This window comes from Lytechinus variegatus, chromosome 12 (assembly GCF_018143015.1).
Source record: "Lytechinus variegatus isolate NC3 chromosome 12, Lvar_3.0, whole genome shotgun sequence".
NCBI lineage: Eukaryota > Metazoa > Echinodermata > Echinoidea > Temnopleuroida > Toxopneustidae > Lytechinus > Lytechinus variegatus.
This window is the reverse complement of record NC_054751.1, coordinates 10884504-10898635: the sequence shown is the minus strand read 5'-3', so window position 1 is coordinate 10898635 and position 14132 is coordinate 10884504. Positions and strand designations below refer to the sequence as shown.

Below are 14132 nucleotides of genomic sequence, written 5' to 3'. Positions count from 1 at the left end.
CGCTCGCAATCCATTTTTGATTAAAGGGAGAGGATATAGTCACCATTTAGAAGAGAATAATAATAATAATAAAACAACATTCGCGCCTTAAATAGGCCCCTACCGTCTCAAAAGTAAATTATATTCAATGGGCTGGCGCTTCGCGCTCGAAACATCATTTCCTTAAAAAAAGGTCAATTTTGGCAGATTGTAAACCTCCCCCCCCCCCGGTAAAATCCTTATTACGGGCCTGCTTATACTTTGATACTCTCCATCCACCTACCGGCCCCCTCATTGTACCCCCCCCCCCCCCCCCCCCCCCCTGTCGCGCGCCCTGCCGTTAAATGCTCGAATATGCCTGCATGCCGTACGTCAGAACAATCTATCGCTAGCCGCGCGCCGAGGCATGAGCTAGCTAGCTAGCTAGCTGACGCCATATGCCGCACACCCGCGCACGTGCGTACCGCATGGTACTATACACTCACGCGGCCATTTTACCTGATTCAAACGTTGTCACCTCTCACTCACGAAATTGCCTGTTCCAATTCATCTTTCTGCGCTCGTATTCCTCGATAGCTCTTTGCAGATCAATCAGGTAATTTAAAGCTCTTTGTAGTTTTTGATCAGCCATGAATATTTAAGAAAAATTCTTTGTTGATGCATTATAAGAGGTTGTAGCATTCAATTTTGTTTTATACGGTCGGCAGGCCAAATGACATGGACAGGTCTAGTTAGATGCTATGTATGGGGGTCCGATGACCGTATGGGGGGTCCGATGTCCGTCTTTTAGATTTGCTCAAATTTTGTGCATTAAATAGCTAAAATAATTGTTAATATTTGTGCTTTGTGGCTATAATATATCTCGAATTTTATCTCCTCTCTTGTGTCTGTATGCGAGTCCACGGTTGTAACTAGTTACATACAAACTAAGTTAAGTCAAACAACAATGGCGTGGAACGATGTCTCCGCCACTGACTAAATCAGTAAAATGAACGGGAGTGAATGAACTGGAGACTTATTCCAGGATAAAGCCCGCTTTGTTATGTTGTGTATTTTCACTTTCAATCAAAATATTGATCACAAAGTTCCTTAAATTAGGGTAGTACTAGTAGTAGAGGCTACTGGCATGAATGTGACAGGCGCATGCCTTTTGATGTTGACGGTGCATTGTGGGTACTAAGCTACCTGTGTGTTCGTGATTGTGTTGTCTTGACTCAAGTGACGGTACAAGTGTAGTCATGTCATGGTACTGGTAGTAGGGTGTCTGGAGAAAAAAATTATTTTTCTTATTTCAAAAAAATATCACATTTTTTTGGTGAATTTGGAGAGAAAAAACCTTCAGACTGACAGAAATGTAAGATTTTATGAAAAAATGTGTTTAAATGTTATTCTGAACGTGTATGAATAAAATAAAACTAAAAATTATGAATTTTGAAGAATTTTTTTTTTTCGCCAAAAATTTGATTTTCAGTCCGTTCAAATATTTCATTCCAAAAGGGACTAAATCCAAGAATATTTATAAAATTCTTAAAAATTAATCAAAATTATTCAAATTTTATTTCAAGATCTTAGATCAATATCTACAGCCTGTGTGCAAAAATCAGAATATATATCCGAAGGGAACATTGTTAAAGTTAAAGCCCAAGTATAGTTGTTGTAGAGAAAATTGCATTTTTCAAAAACTTACTCAACTTGTCCTAATATTGTCCCAATAACATATCAATACATGGGCAAGTAATATAACTATGTGCCATGCATGTCTATTCATGATATGTTATAGTTAGCATAAACATGGGGAGATATTCATCAAAATGAGGCCATACTTCCTTCACTCTCACCCCAGAACTCTGGGCATGCCACACCACTGCTGACTGGTATGGCGTGTGGGCATACTGTGTGTATCAGTCTGTGTATCAATAGCATATACTTTGCACACAAACCACTGCACATTGCACTCTCCCCAGTGTGATCCTGTTTAGGCACGGCCCAGAAACAAATCGATTTACACAGTTTTGTTGCTAAATTCAGGTCTCAGAGTGGATTTTATAACAAATAATTTTGAACACAGAGGTTATTTGAGGTATTAATTCATATTATTCTGCTATGGAAGTAAAACAAAAAATATGTTCTCCCAATACTATACATGAGCTTTAAGATGTTTAGAATCCACAGACTGGATTTAGTCCCTTTTGGAAACAAGCTCTTCATATATTTCATGCAATGACTGCTATTGACTTATTGTTTTGATAATTTTTCCACAAGAGAGCACATGGCCCACCCCAACGACATCTACAAACTGTAGGCCTAACGTGACACATCACCAAAGTTCGAGGCCCATTCAGCGGCAATCTGCAGAGACACCCCAAGAAAGCTCAAGTGCTTCAAGTGAGTTCTGTGTTTCCATGGTTTTATAGATTGTCCACTCTGGACATATTGTGTGAATACAGAGATGCCGCTAAGTATATTTTATGAATGCCTTTGGATTGATTATATGTGTCATATATGAAGAATGTGCTCAAGGTTGTAAGAACATATTTTATGTCCATACATCATGCAAAATCTCTGTAATAGGAAATATTGAAGCATAATAATAATTACAAAGATAGTTGCTGTTCATTTGAGATAACCTGTTCATAAAAGCTTGAAATATCAAGAAAAGCGGTTCAAATAAACGTTCAAGGATCCATTGAACTTCATTCCAATTTGAAAATAACCGTTATTTACCTTCTATGCACTGATTGGCTATTCTTGTGTAATGCATATGTGAGCTTTATATTCATTTCACATATTAGAAAATGTGTACTTACAGTATTGAATGGACTATTATCCATATTTTTTGGAGAAAAAATAAACAAATATGTGAATACATCATAAACGTAAACGGTTGATAATCAATTTAATCCATTTCATGTCTGATATCGTGCTGAAGCAGTCTACAGTTTTAAATCAGTTTATAAAACTGCTAAATATTTTACTTCAAAGATACAATGATAGCATGAGGTTTGAATGAACCATTTCTGAATTTGAAACAATTTTTTTTTTTCATTTTATTTTATGCTTGTCAATCATAATACATTTAGTACATTTTTCTCTCAATGAAATACATTTTTTCTTGTGTATTTCAGATGAGACGATTTTTGGTCTACTGGAAACGGCACTTCAAAAATTAGACCGTCATGAGCAGCTGCTCCTGGAAATTGCAAGGAGGCAGGCGGGGGCAGGGCCAGTACAAGCTGACTCGGAAGAAAATGATGCTGTGGATCTTCCACGCTTGCCATGTGAGTCACGGAGGATCTCCAGGAGCTTAACACACTCCTGGAGAATTCTGGAGCTGCCCGCAAAAAACTGGTAAGCCAAATATTCTTCATAACATAATTGTTTGTGTTTTTTTTTTGTCCTTTGTCATCTATAAGAGTATATGGCCATGCCTTTTAAACTTGCCCCATTTGTGTTACGGCACTGCACTAAAATCCAAAATTGATGCACCTATCAGAATGAAGGTGTTATTTTTGGAGAAAAAAGTCATCTTTGTCCCCATAAAAGTATACATTTCGTACAAAGAAATATCCTGAGGATTTCAATACCGGTAGTATTCAAAATAAAGTCAGGTGAAGTGGTAACACCTTCACCCTGTTGCATAAAACTTCTAACCGGAGTTTTTTCCGGTTAAAATCTGAAAACTCCGGTTAAAGTCCAAAAACTCCGGTTACAATATTTTTCTGGATTTTTTACTGTTTTTTCCATTGCATAAAAACATACCAGAGTTTTCAAAAGTATTAATGCAATAAATTTTTAGGGCGTTTTAAAACTCAGGTTGAATAACCTAAGAAATAGGTCTACATAAGCTGAGTTTTTTAACCCGAGAAAACTCGGGTTAGAAAAAGTTTTATGCAACACCACCCTTATGTGGGAAAATGTTTGACTTTTGAGGGCCATATTTGTTCACATTAATTTTTTTTGGTAGCCCCTGTATCTTTCCTCAAATCGCTCTGACCTGTAACTTTTCACCATATTTGAACATATGGCTACATATAGGGTGACGCACATAAGTATGCATATCCTTGGCTGGGTTGACATCTATAGATCTATTCGGCTCCGGTATTTCGGCCCGATTTGTAAGGGCACACAAATAGCAAAAATTGAACATGCCGCATTCACTGGCTGAACAATGCCATTTCCAAAAACTGGTTCACATTGGAGGGCACTACTTTAACCCTAATAGGCTTGGGGGGGGCCGAAAAGGCCCCCACCCCTCGACATTTTTTGCGATAAATTTTTATTGGAAGAAGCTGTGGCCGCGATTTTTTATGACTATTTTCTTTGAAGTCCATTTTTACCTTCCCAAAGAATTCCATTTACTTTGTACATAGAACATTTTTTCCGTCCCATCGCGCGACAGGACGGAATTGACGTGCCCTGGAAATCGTCTTTAAATCGTATCTATCGTATTGTTATCTATGGGACACTACAGTAACAAATAGACACCACCTGACATGGTCAGTCTTGCTTATCAACTTTGATAGAATTCTCTTTGAATCTTAAAAAACCAGTGATATTTTCATTCCGTCCCATCATGCGACTACAATTCAATGTTGCCATGAAAACAAAATGCATTTTAATTTTTTTTTTTGCAGAATGATACTTTCACGTGAGAGTCACATATTAGTGAGGGTAAATGGCAGCTAAAATATTTATTTTTGTGAGCATGAAACTCTGTCAAATTCCGTCCTGTCGCAGTCCCTTATTTTTGGCTTTGACCCTCGTGTAAAATACATCGATATATCTTTCAGAAAAATAATCAGCTCAGTCTTTTTTATTATATGGCACACTACCATCGTGCAAATTTTTTGCCATGCCCCCCCCCCCAGTCTTATTGCGGGTTAAAGGCATCAAGCATTTTTTTTAATACCAAATGCTAATGAATGTGCTAATGAACCATCTGATCGAAAATCAAGAGTACAATTCTATTTTATCTCTTACAGATCAGGATCATCAGCCTTGTAGGAGGTACTGGAGCCATAGTGGTCAATAATACTTTGAAATCCATTGTGGGACACAATGTCAGTAAGACATTTAACATGATCGGGACGAAGGGAAAGGAGTCGTTTGCGGCTCTGCAAAGCATCAACTCCGTTATCAAAAGTAAGTCTGCTTTGCTCTCAACCAAGAGTTTTTTTCATCCTTTTATATTTTCATCATGAAATCATTTTTTTTTTCTTTTTCATATATGACTACTTTTCAGTTCACTTTGCCACATTCTTCATTATTTCTATTATTCCTTGTGAATTTTAACTTCTCAGAGATTTATTTGATACATGGAGAATTACATTCAATGAAATTGTTTATGCTGGAAGATTAGCCTACTCCCGTTATAAGGAGTAAGATACAAGATTTCATAATAAGGCAGTACTTCCAGTCTTAAAGGGGAAGCTCACCTTTGAATTTCACTGGTTTTGATAAATGTAGAAAAAGAAAAGAAAAATATTAGTGAAGGTTTGAAGAAAATCACCCCCAAAATAAGAAAACTATGAATATTTGAATTTTTGGTTCAGTGACGTCACATGCGAGCAGCTCTCCTAATTTATTACTGTATTGTTTTATGAAATAAATATCTTATGTAGTTCCTCTTATTGATGATTTTTATCTTTATTCGTCAATATAGAGGGTGTCCGTGCTAACCGTGGCATGAAAGAGAAGACGGACAAGGACATTGTGTCATGGTGTGGACGATGGTTCACGAACGCGAGAGATCGCAAAGGAGACCGGCTGGCCAGGAGGCTGGCGAAGCCGCAAATTGCAGAAGATGTGCTACCTGTAGAAGATGTGCTACTTGTAGAAGAGGAGATTGTGGGAGCAGATTCCCACTGAACAAAGATTTAGAAATGAAGTTTATAAAGAAAGAGTATAAATTTCTCTACAGATTGGAGCTAAAATGATATAATTGGATAAGAAATTTAAAAAAATTTCAGGCATTTTGAAATTTTACATATTTCCATGTCATAACTAATTATTTTGATCCAGTTTTCATAACTTTTGCTCCAAAATGGTAGACATGTTTTAACTATTACTTTTATGAGTATGTAAAATCTGGACTGGGCATGTTTTTAAGTGCCTTTCCTATTTGAATAAAAAAAAAACATGAAATGGCAAAACCTTTTTGTTCATGTCCATCTCCTACTTTTAGTGTAATCTTATTTTTAGAAAAAAAAATAACAATTTTCAAACTTGCCTAAAAAAAATGTACTTGCCACAAAATAGTGCCTATGATTTTCGGTGCTTCACATTTTACTCGAGAGTAAACTATTACTTGCCAAGTAACAAAAAAAGGAAAAGAAAAAAAATTTTCACTTCTTGCCCAAAGAATTAAGTGGGCAATTATTGAGAACTGAGATAAATGATTTTCAACAAATTACAGTACTGCCATTCCATTCTTGCTCTATTTGTTTTGCAATATTTACAGGGTATTTTTATTACCAAAAATTTCATGAAATTAGGCTAAACAACTCATGTTGCCAGAATTCCATCACAGCTCGATCTTATTTTCATTGTAAGACAGATTTTGGAGCTAAAAGTATATATATATTTTAAGGAATTCGTGTTTTCAGCACACATTGGCTATAAGGTGGTACAGTCTACCCATGTTGTACAAGCATGAATAAATTTCGTTATAACAAAGGGATTTTCCAGGATCCAATTCGTGCAAAGGTATATGTATGTGTTCACTGTCCTGTATATTATAGCAAGTCAATTACCTTGTTGAAATGTGGTACTTGGCTTAGTCCCAAGTGCCTCGTCATATAGGGAGTAGACTGTACTTTGTTAATATTCCACCAGCTATAAGTTTTTGTTTTATGACATCAAAAAGTGTTTTATTTTTTTCTGAAGTAGGTTAAAATGGTCGTCAGCAGTTTCATTTGCTGTGAGAAACATTGTGTACGCTGATGTGATACACTTCAATTGTGATACCATATCGCTAAATGTGAACTACGCATGTTCTTTGGGGATAACTGCAGTGCACTCTTTCAAACATGGCTGCACAAACTTTTCCGACTTGAAATACTACAGGAAACTAGGCATATGCACTGAAATCTACACTTTGTGCGGATACATGACAACCTTGTGATTTTGTTTTGAAAAATATTTCCTGTGCCATCTTTGGCAGCAGAAATATTATGCACATTGTACCTTAAATAAATTTTAGGTACCATCATTTCTCCAAGAAGTTTAGTTACAAAAATTTACAGATGAGAATACTTTCTACATCATTTTCTATTTTAGTTCTTGAGTATTACCACATATGTGGTAATTATGAATGCTGGGTTAACTGGTCAGTTACTTACAGTAACAAATTTTTGTTTTTTTCATTTAAGTTGGTGCTCAGGAATTTGTATGTCGATTTTATTTCTTGATGGCGAATAATACTCGACAACCTTTTTTGTTTTAGTAAATTGTTGTGTTGACTTCACTGTTGTCCCACTATTAGTTATCTGTAGCTTTTACAATGCTAACTTTTCAACTATGCACATAAGTTTTAGTAATTTGTATAACCTGTAGTTAATATCTTTCATGTATTTTTTTTTATCTTAGTTGTAGAATATTTTTAGATAAGTGCCTAATTGCTGTTTGTTTGCCAATTTATGCTGCAGGTATTTACGATACCTTCTGTACTTGTATTCATATGCTGAAAGTTCTTATTATCCAACAGTTGTGTGAGGAAAAGAAGTGTGCTTACATGGTATTTGCAATATTTAAAAACTGTCTTTCTCATGTTGTATTCCATGGGTATCGCTGGCTGTAACGAACCCATCATTTTTCAGGTATTCAGGTATTCCAGATATTAGCTTTGTTATTGTGATAAGCCCAATGACTGCTCGATGACAATGTTTATCATTCTAAGAAAGACGATCTGATTGGATTTTAGAGTGTGTAGGTCTAAGGTTAAGGGTCACAGAGGTTAAGTTGGGAAATTTGCCTTGAGATATGAACTTTAAAAACTTACCGAGAGCACCATAATATATAGCAATACGATCTATTAAATCTTTTTTTTTTTGTAATAAGATGATATGTCAGAGGGGTTGTACTCTGGAATTACCTTTTATAGAAGACGGAGTCATATCTTTGTTGTATGTTCACTGTTAATGTTAGTGTTTTTTAATTCCATAATAAACCTTTAAAAATAATGTAATGTTGAGCTCTCTCTGTAGTTTCATTCTCTAGATAATACTCTGGATTGATGATACATGTAGTCATGATGCATAGAACTCCTGTCCATTTTGAAAGGTTGATTTAATATCTTAAATTTGTTCTGGGTTAATTTAAAAGAAAAAGAGAGAGAAAAAAAAGAATGATTTTGAAAAATGCTAACATGTTGGATATGTATTTCCATTCCAGATATTCGATTTGCATGCATGGTTGTATAGAATCCATATCTGCAGCCCTTCCAACTCCATGTGCCACAGATATTTTGCTCCATACAGTCCATTTGGGGACTGTATAGGCTATGCGAGTTTCATGTGGGCTTAACATGGACTGCTGATATGGGTCCCATATGGGCCATGTATGTTTTATGTGGGTTTAACATGGACTGCTGATATGGACCCCATATGGGCCATGTATGTTTTATGTGGGCTTAACATGGACTGCTAATATGGGCCCCATATGGGCCATGTATGTTTTATGTGGGTTTTATGTGGGCTTAACATGGACTGCTAATATGGGTTGCCCATATGGGACCCATACATGCAGCTGATATGGGCCCCATATGGGCCATGTATGTTTTATGTGGGTTTTATGTGGGCTAAACATCGACTGCTCATATGGGCCCCATATGGGCCATGTATGTTTTATGTGGGTTTTATGTGGGCTTAACAAGGACTGCAGATATGGGCCCCATATGGGTTGCCCATATGGGGCCTATATCGGCATATCCGGGCCCGTATATCCCATACGGGGCCCATATGTTATGTACGGTGCAGATGTCATATGGGTCCCATATATCCCATATGGGCCCAGATATGCCGATATAGGCCCCATATGGACTGCCCATATGGGCCCCATATATGCAGCTGACATGGGGCCCACATACGGAGCCTATGTGGGGCCCATATGGACAGCCCATGTTAAGCACGCGTAAAACCCACATGGCCCATACGGGGCCCATACGTTATGTACGGTGCAAATGTCATATGGGTCCCATATATCCCATATGGGCCCAGATATGCCGATATAGGCCCCATATGGACTGCCCATATGGGCCCCATATATGCAGCCGATATGGGGCCCACTTACGCAGCCTATGTGGGGCCCATATGGACAGCCCATGTTAAGCCCGCGTAAAACCCGCATGGCCCATACGGGGCCCATACGTTATGTACGGTGCAGATGTCATATGGGTCCCATATATCCCATATGGGGCCCGGATATGCCGATATAGGCCCCATATGGGCAGCCCATATGGGGCCCATATATGCAGCCGATATGGGGCCCACTTACGCAGCCTATGTGGGGCCCATATGGACAGCCCATGTTAAGCCCGCGTAAAACCCGCATGGCCCATACGGGGCCCATACGTTATGTACGGTGCAGATGTCATATGGGTCCCATATATCCCATATGGGGCCCGGATATGCCGATATAGGCCCCATATGGGGCCCATATGTATGCCCAGATGAACCCACATGTAGCCCATCTGGGCCCCAGATACTTTGCTGACTGGGTGAGTTCAATTCAATTGACACAAACACACTCAACAAAGAAATTATTCGTTTTGAAAAAAAAGGAAAGCAAAAATAACAAGGCAACACTAGTCAAAACAGACTGACTAGTTTGCCAACAACAACTCAGTCACAACACATGATGATGTACAGCACAGTACTGGCTGCATTGGCACCCCGGGGGGGCCACTTCCATTCACAAGTGGATACCATGCGCGACCATGGGGTCTCGAAAAGCACCCTAAACACGTAATTTCTATATTCCGAAAATGCACCCCTTAACAAGTATTGACGTGTGAAACCCTACCCTTAACAAGTACTGGAAACAAAACGATACTCTTGGCAAATATTCCCTGAAATGAACCCCTAAACAAGTACAGGAATGTTTTATTGTTACGGGTCCTTCGGTCGTCGGCTTTACCTTATTTGGTTTAGTACGACCCCACATTTTACACCTCGCGCAAATCGGACTCTAAACACGAAGTGTTGGGGCAAAAAGGACATCCTTTATAAAACATTTTAATTTTGTTTTATCATTCCCGCAAATTCGACCCTAAACACGTAATTTTCCTAGCGAAATAGATACCCTTTTTTCATTATTTTTGTGTTTTTGACACCCTTATCACGTTACGTACGTAACGTGCCCTATCGTGAAAAAGACATCCTTTTTACGTGTTTTTTTGGTCGCGCATGGTATCCACTCGTCAATGTAACTGTAAGTGGCCCCCCGGGATTGGCACTCAAGATTTTGTCACGCCACCGCTCACTTGTCAGCTCAGACTTCAGCCTCAGGCTCAGTCAGATTTAGCAAAATTACATCTGATTAAATTATTTATCTTACCTTGGGTTTATAAAACCATTTTCGTAAAGCAAGCATCCTGATTCATCAAATAGAATAAAGATACGCAAGTCGAATAAATCTCTTTCCCTGGGCCAGGCTCGGACGGTGTAATTTTATCCTGATTTGTCGTCTGCGAAGCTAGCTCAGCTAAAATGATCTCGCACTAAGTACAACTACAAGCACAAGCACCGGCCGTATACACCGGTACCGTATTCGTGAATGAAATTATTAGCAGTGCTATGCTGCTAGCTATCTCTGCATGCGCATGCATGCGATATGCAGACTCCTTGATGCAGATGATGTGTGTTTGTGTGTACGGTATTACGCGGTACCAATCAATTATACACGCAGCGCAGCCAGAGTTGTCTATTGATAACTAACTCTGAGCGCAGCTAGCTGGCTCGTCACAACAAAATCGGAAAGAATCTAGCCAATTCCCCCAAATAAATTTCAACCACCTACAGAAGAATATTTCGCCATTTACAGCTATATATTGGTAGATCTTTTTCATTTTTATTATCTTCCTGTCGAATTTCATGGGAAGCCATTTGGAAAGTATACGATAAATATATTATATTTTAGTCTGCGGATAACATTAGAATTGTTTTGGGTTTTTTTAAGTATTATTAAATCATGATTCCCTTTGCTCTCCGAAATGATGTTAGAAGCTGACAATTGAGGCGAACTGGTGTCAAATGAATTTCATAATGTAGAGGTGTACCAGATCTGTCTGCACCGGCCGTGCGTGGGGAGTGTTAATCGGGGTCATTGTTTATAAACACAGACTAGAGTAGGCCCTAATTAAAAGTCCTTTCTTCGAACACTCAATCAATGAAAAAAAATGGAGTACTGTACGTTGGTCAATTACAAATCCCCCATCCCCTCCCCCTGATATGTGAAAATTGAATTTGAGGGGGCTTAATTTTTACTCTTTCGTGATGGACTGGGGGCTGACTTTGTGGGCACAGGACATGTGTCTGTGCTAGCTGGGCGGTTAGGTGGGCGGCGGATGGGAGTGAGTGGGGCGATCGAAGGCTTTAATATAGCTTTAAAAAATAAATCTGAACCAAAATAAATCGATCAGAATGAAACCAACAAATGTAGATCATTATTTGTTCATTTTGTCTCAATTCCATCAATAATTTTTACAACTATCCTGGCGATGCTCGTCCCCAAAATTGAGTAGATAATTGTATAAAGTAAAAAAAAATCATGAATAAACAAATAAATAGATAAGTATAGACAGACAGACAGACAGATAAATAAATAGATAGATAGATAGATGGATGGATGGATGGAGGGAGGGAGGGACTGAGAGGGAGGGAGGGAGGGATGGATGGATGTATGGATGGATGGAGGGATGGATGGAGGGAGGGAGGGATGGGAGGGAGCCAGGGATGGATGGATAGATAGATAGATAGATAGATAGAGAGAGAGAGGGAGGGATGGATGGATGGATGGATGGATAGATAGATAGATGAATATGGATAGATGGAAGATGGATTGAATAGAAAGATAAACATATAAATGAGTATAAGATATAAGAAATATTTGAAAAAAAAGTAACTTCGATAAACAGGATTATTTGATGTAATGCAAAATCAGATTTGAGCCAAAGTAGGCCAACCTCAATTCATGAAGATTCACAGGCCTATTGAATAGGTGATTACTGAACAACTCTTGATATTATGACTCAATCACGCCTGATTCGGTTAATACAGACCTTATTATAACTTGAACAAATTAATTGTTACACAACAAAGAATATCACCATGCAGGTATCCATTATCCTAAGTGATATGAAATTATAATGGAGAAGATCGGGGCATAATTATAGTAATAATTTAGTTTTCACTAGAATAAAATATTGAGGTGTTGAATTATATTTTCCTCCATGCACCGCCCTATAGTTCCAGGTTTGGTCGGTGGAAGCATTAATATAAATTCGCTTTTGACGGGTGCTTTAAGTGTAAAAGGTTACTTCATCATTACAAATTTATACTTCATTGTCAACTGTTATCATGATTTTGATCATATCTAACCTAAAAACTTATATTTTCCCTCGTTTTCAACCGTTTTTCCTCCGGCATGTCCATTGCATTGATTTTGGGGCCCGTGAGATCTCACCTACCCTCCACTCTCTTTCTCTTTCTCCACGTGTATACATGTATGTCTCTCTCATCTATCCTTTCCCCATACGCGATATATATATTAATGATCGGATGACTTGCAATAAAAAATAATGTACATAATTAGTATCCACAGAGGTGTATCAATATTTACTCAGTAGTAGGCCTATTTGGATTAAGCAGTGGCCCGCAAATTGCTGATAATGTGGCTGCATGAATGGTATTATTGACAAAGCCTGAAGTTTGACCTTTTATTTATAGAAAACTTTATTGAAGTGTATGGGAACTTATACGAAAAATTCCTCTTTTTTTATAGCACATTCTGAATTGCTTAACACAATAAATGGCATCAGAGGATGTTTAAAATCATAATTAGCGCCGTGTTCTAGCCTATATAGGGGAGGGGGCTCTCGTATAGCGAATGTTGTAGAGCAGCTCACAGGAGATGGTCATCTCTCTTATTTCAGGAAATTAACGCGCATAATTGATGAGGAGCAGAAGAAGGAGAAGAGGAAGAAGGAGGCCGAGGAGGAGGTGGAGAATGGGGAGGAGGCCGAGGAGGAGGTGAAGGAGAAGGAAAATGGGGACGGGGAGAAAAGGGGGAGAAGAATATGGCAATGGGAGAGGAAGATGAAGAAAAAAGAGACAAAGAAGAATAAGGAAGAGAAAAGGGGGGGGGGGAGAAAATGCGTATGACCATGGGAGAGGAAAATGAAGAAGAGGAAGGGGAAAGGAAGGAGAAGGGGACGGAGAAGAAAAACATTGCATACAAATTTAGCTCTTACGTTAAAAATCATCTTGTTCAACCTATTCTTTATTTAAACAGAGCAGCAAAATATTCAGTCATTTTCCTTTAATACAAGAGGAACACCTCTGGCTGTCTCGCCTGCATAGTACGCGATACAATATGTGATGACTATTGAATAGCTATTGAATAATTACTCAAGAAAACACTCATATGATTAAACTTTTGAAGTTCTGATGACAATTCAACAAATACCCCCAACACGGCCAAAGTTCATTGACCTTAGATGACCTTTGACTTTGGTCATGTGACCTGAAACACGCGCAGGATATTCAGGGATGCATGATTACTCAATATGTCCAAGTTTCACGAACTAGATCTATAAACTTTTTAAGTTATGTTTTAAGTTATGACAATTCCACAAATACCCTTAACATTATCAAAGTTCGTTGACCCTAAATGACCTTTGACCTTGATCACGTGACCTGAAACTCGCAAAGGATGTTCAGTGATACTTTACTGCTCTTATTTCATGAACTAGATCCATAAAATTTCAAAGTTATGATAATTCCAAAAATACCCCCCCCAAAAAAAATCAAAGTTCGTTGACCCATAATGACCTTTGACATGGATCATGTGACCTGAAACTCGCACAGGATGTTAAGGGATACTTAATTGCCCTTATGTCCAGGTTTCATGAACTAGATCGATAAACTGTCAGTTAT

At 38.3% G+C, this 14132-nt stretch overlaps 1 protein-coding gene and 1 long non-coding RNA gene across 4 annotated transcripts in view; one reads left to right on the top strand and one right to left on the bottom strand.

The window, feature by feature from the left end:
• Positions 1–10741, bottom strand: part of LOC121425035 (lateral signaling target protein 2 homolog) — a 59265-nt gene extending 48524 nt beyond the window's left edge. The window contains exon 1 of one of the 2 annotated variants that reach the window (XM_041620977.1): positions 10534–10741. In XM_041620977.1, coding sequence (XP_041476911.1) covers positions 10534–10569 — 36 coding nt within the window. In that variant the 5' untranslated portion in view covers positions 10570–10741. The remainder of the gene's footprint in view (positions 1–10533) is intronic. The other variant, XM_041620975.1, reaches the window with a different exon arrangement.
• Positions 422–6557, top strand: LOC121425036. 2 transcript variants are annotated; one of them, XR_005971468.1, is made up of 5 exons: positions 422–574; positions 2244–2364; positions 3105–3327; positions 4962–5121; positions 5642–6557. It is a non-coding gene; the product is annotated as an uncharacterized LOC121425036 (long non-coding RNA). The 2 variants fall into 2 exon arrangements; XR_005971467.1 differs by lacking the exon at positions 2244–2364 and having other exon boundaries at positions 424–574.
• Positions 10742–14132: the final 3391 nt, after the last annotated feature.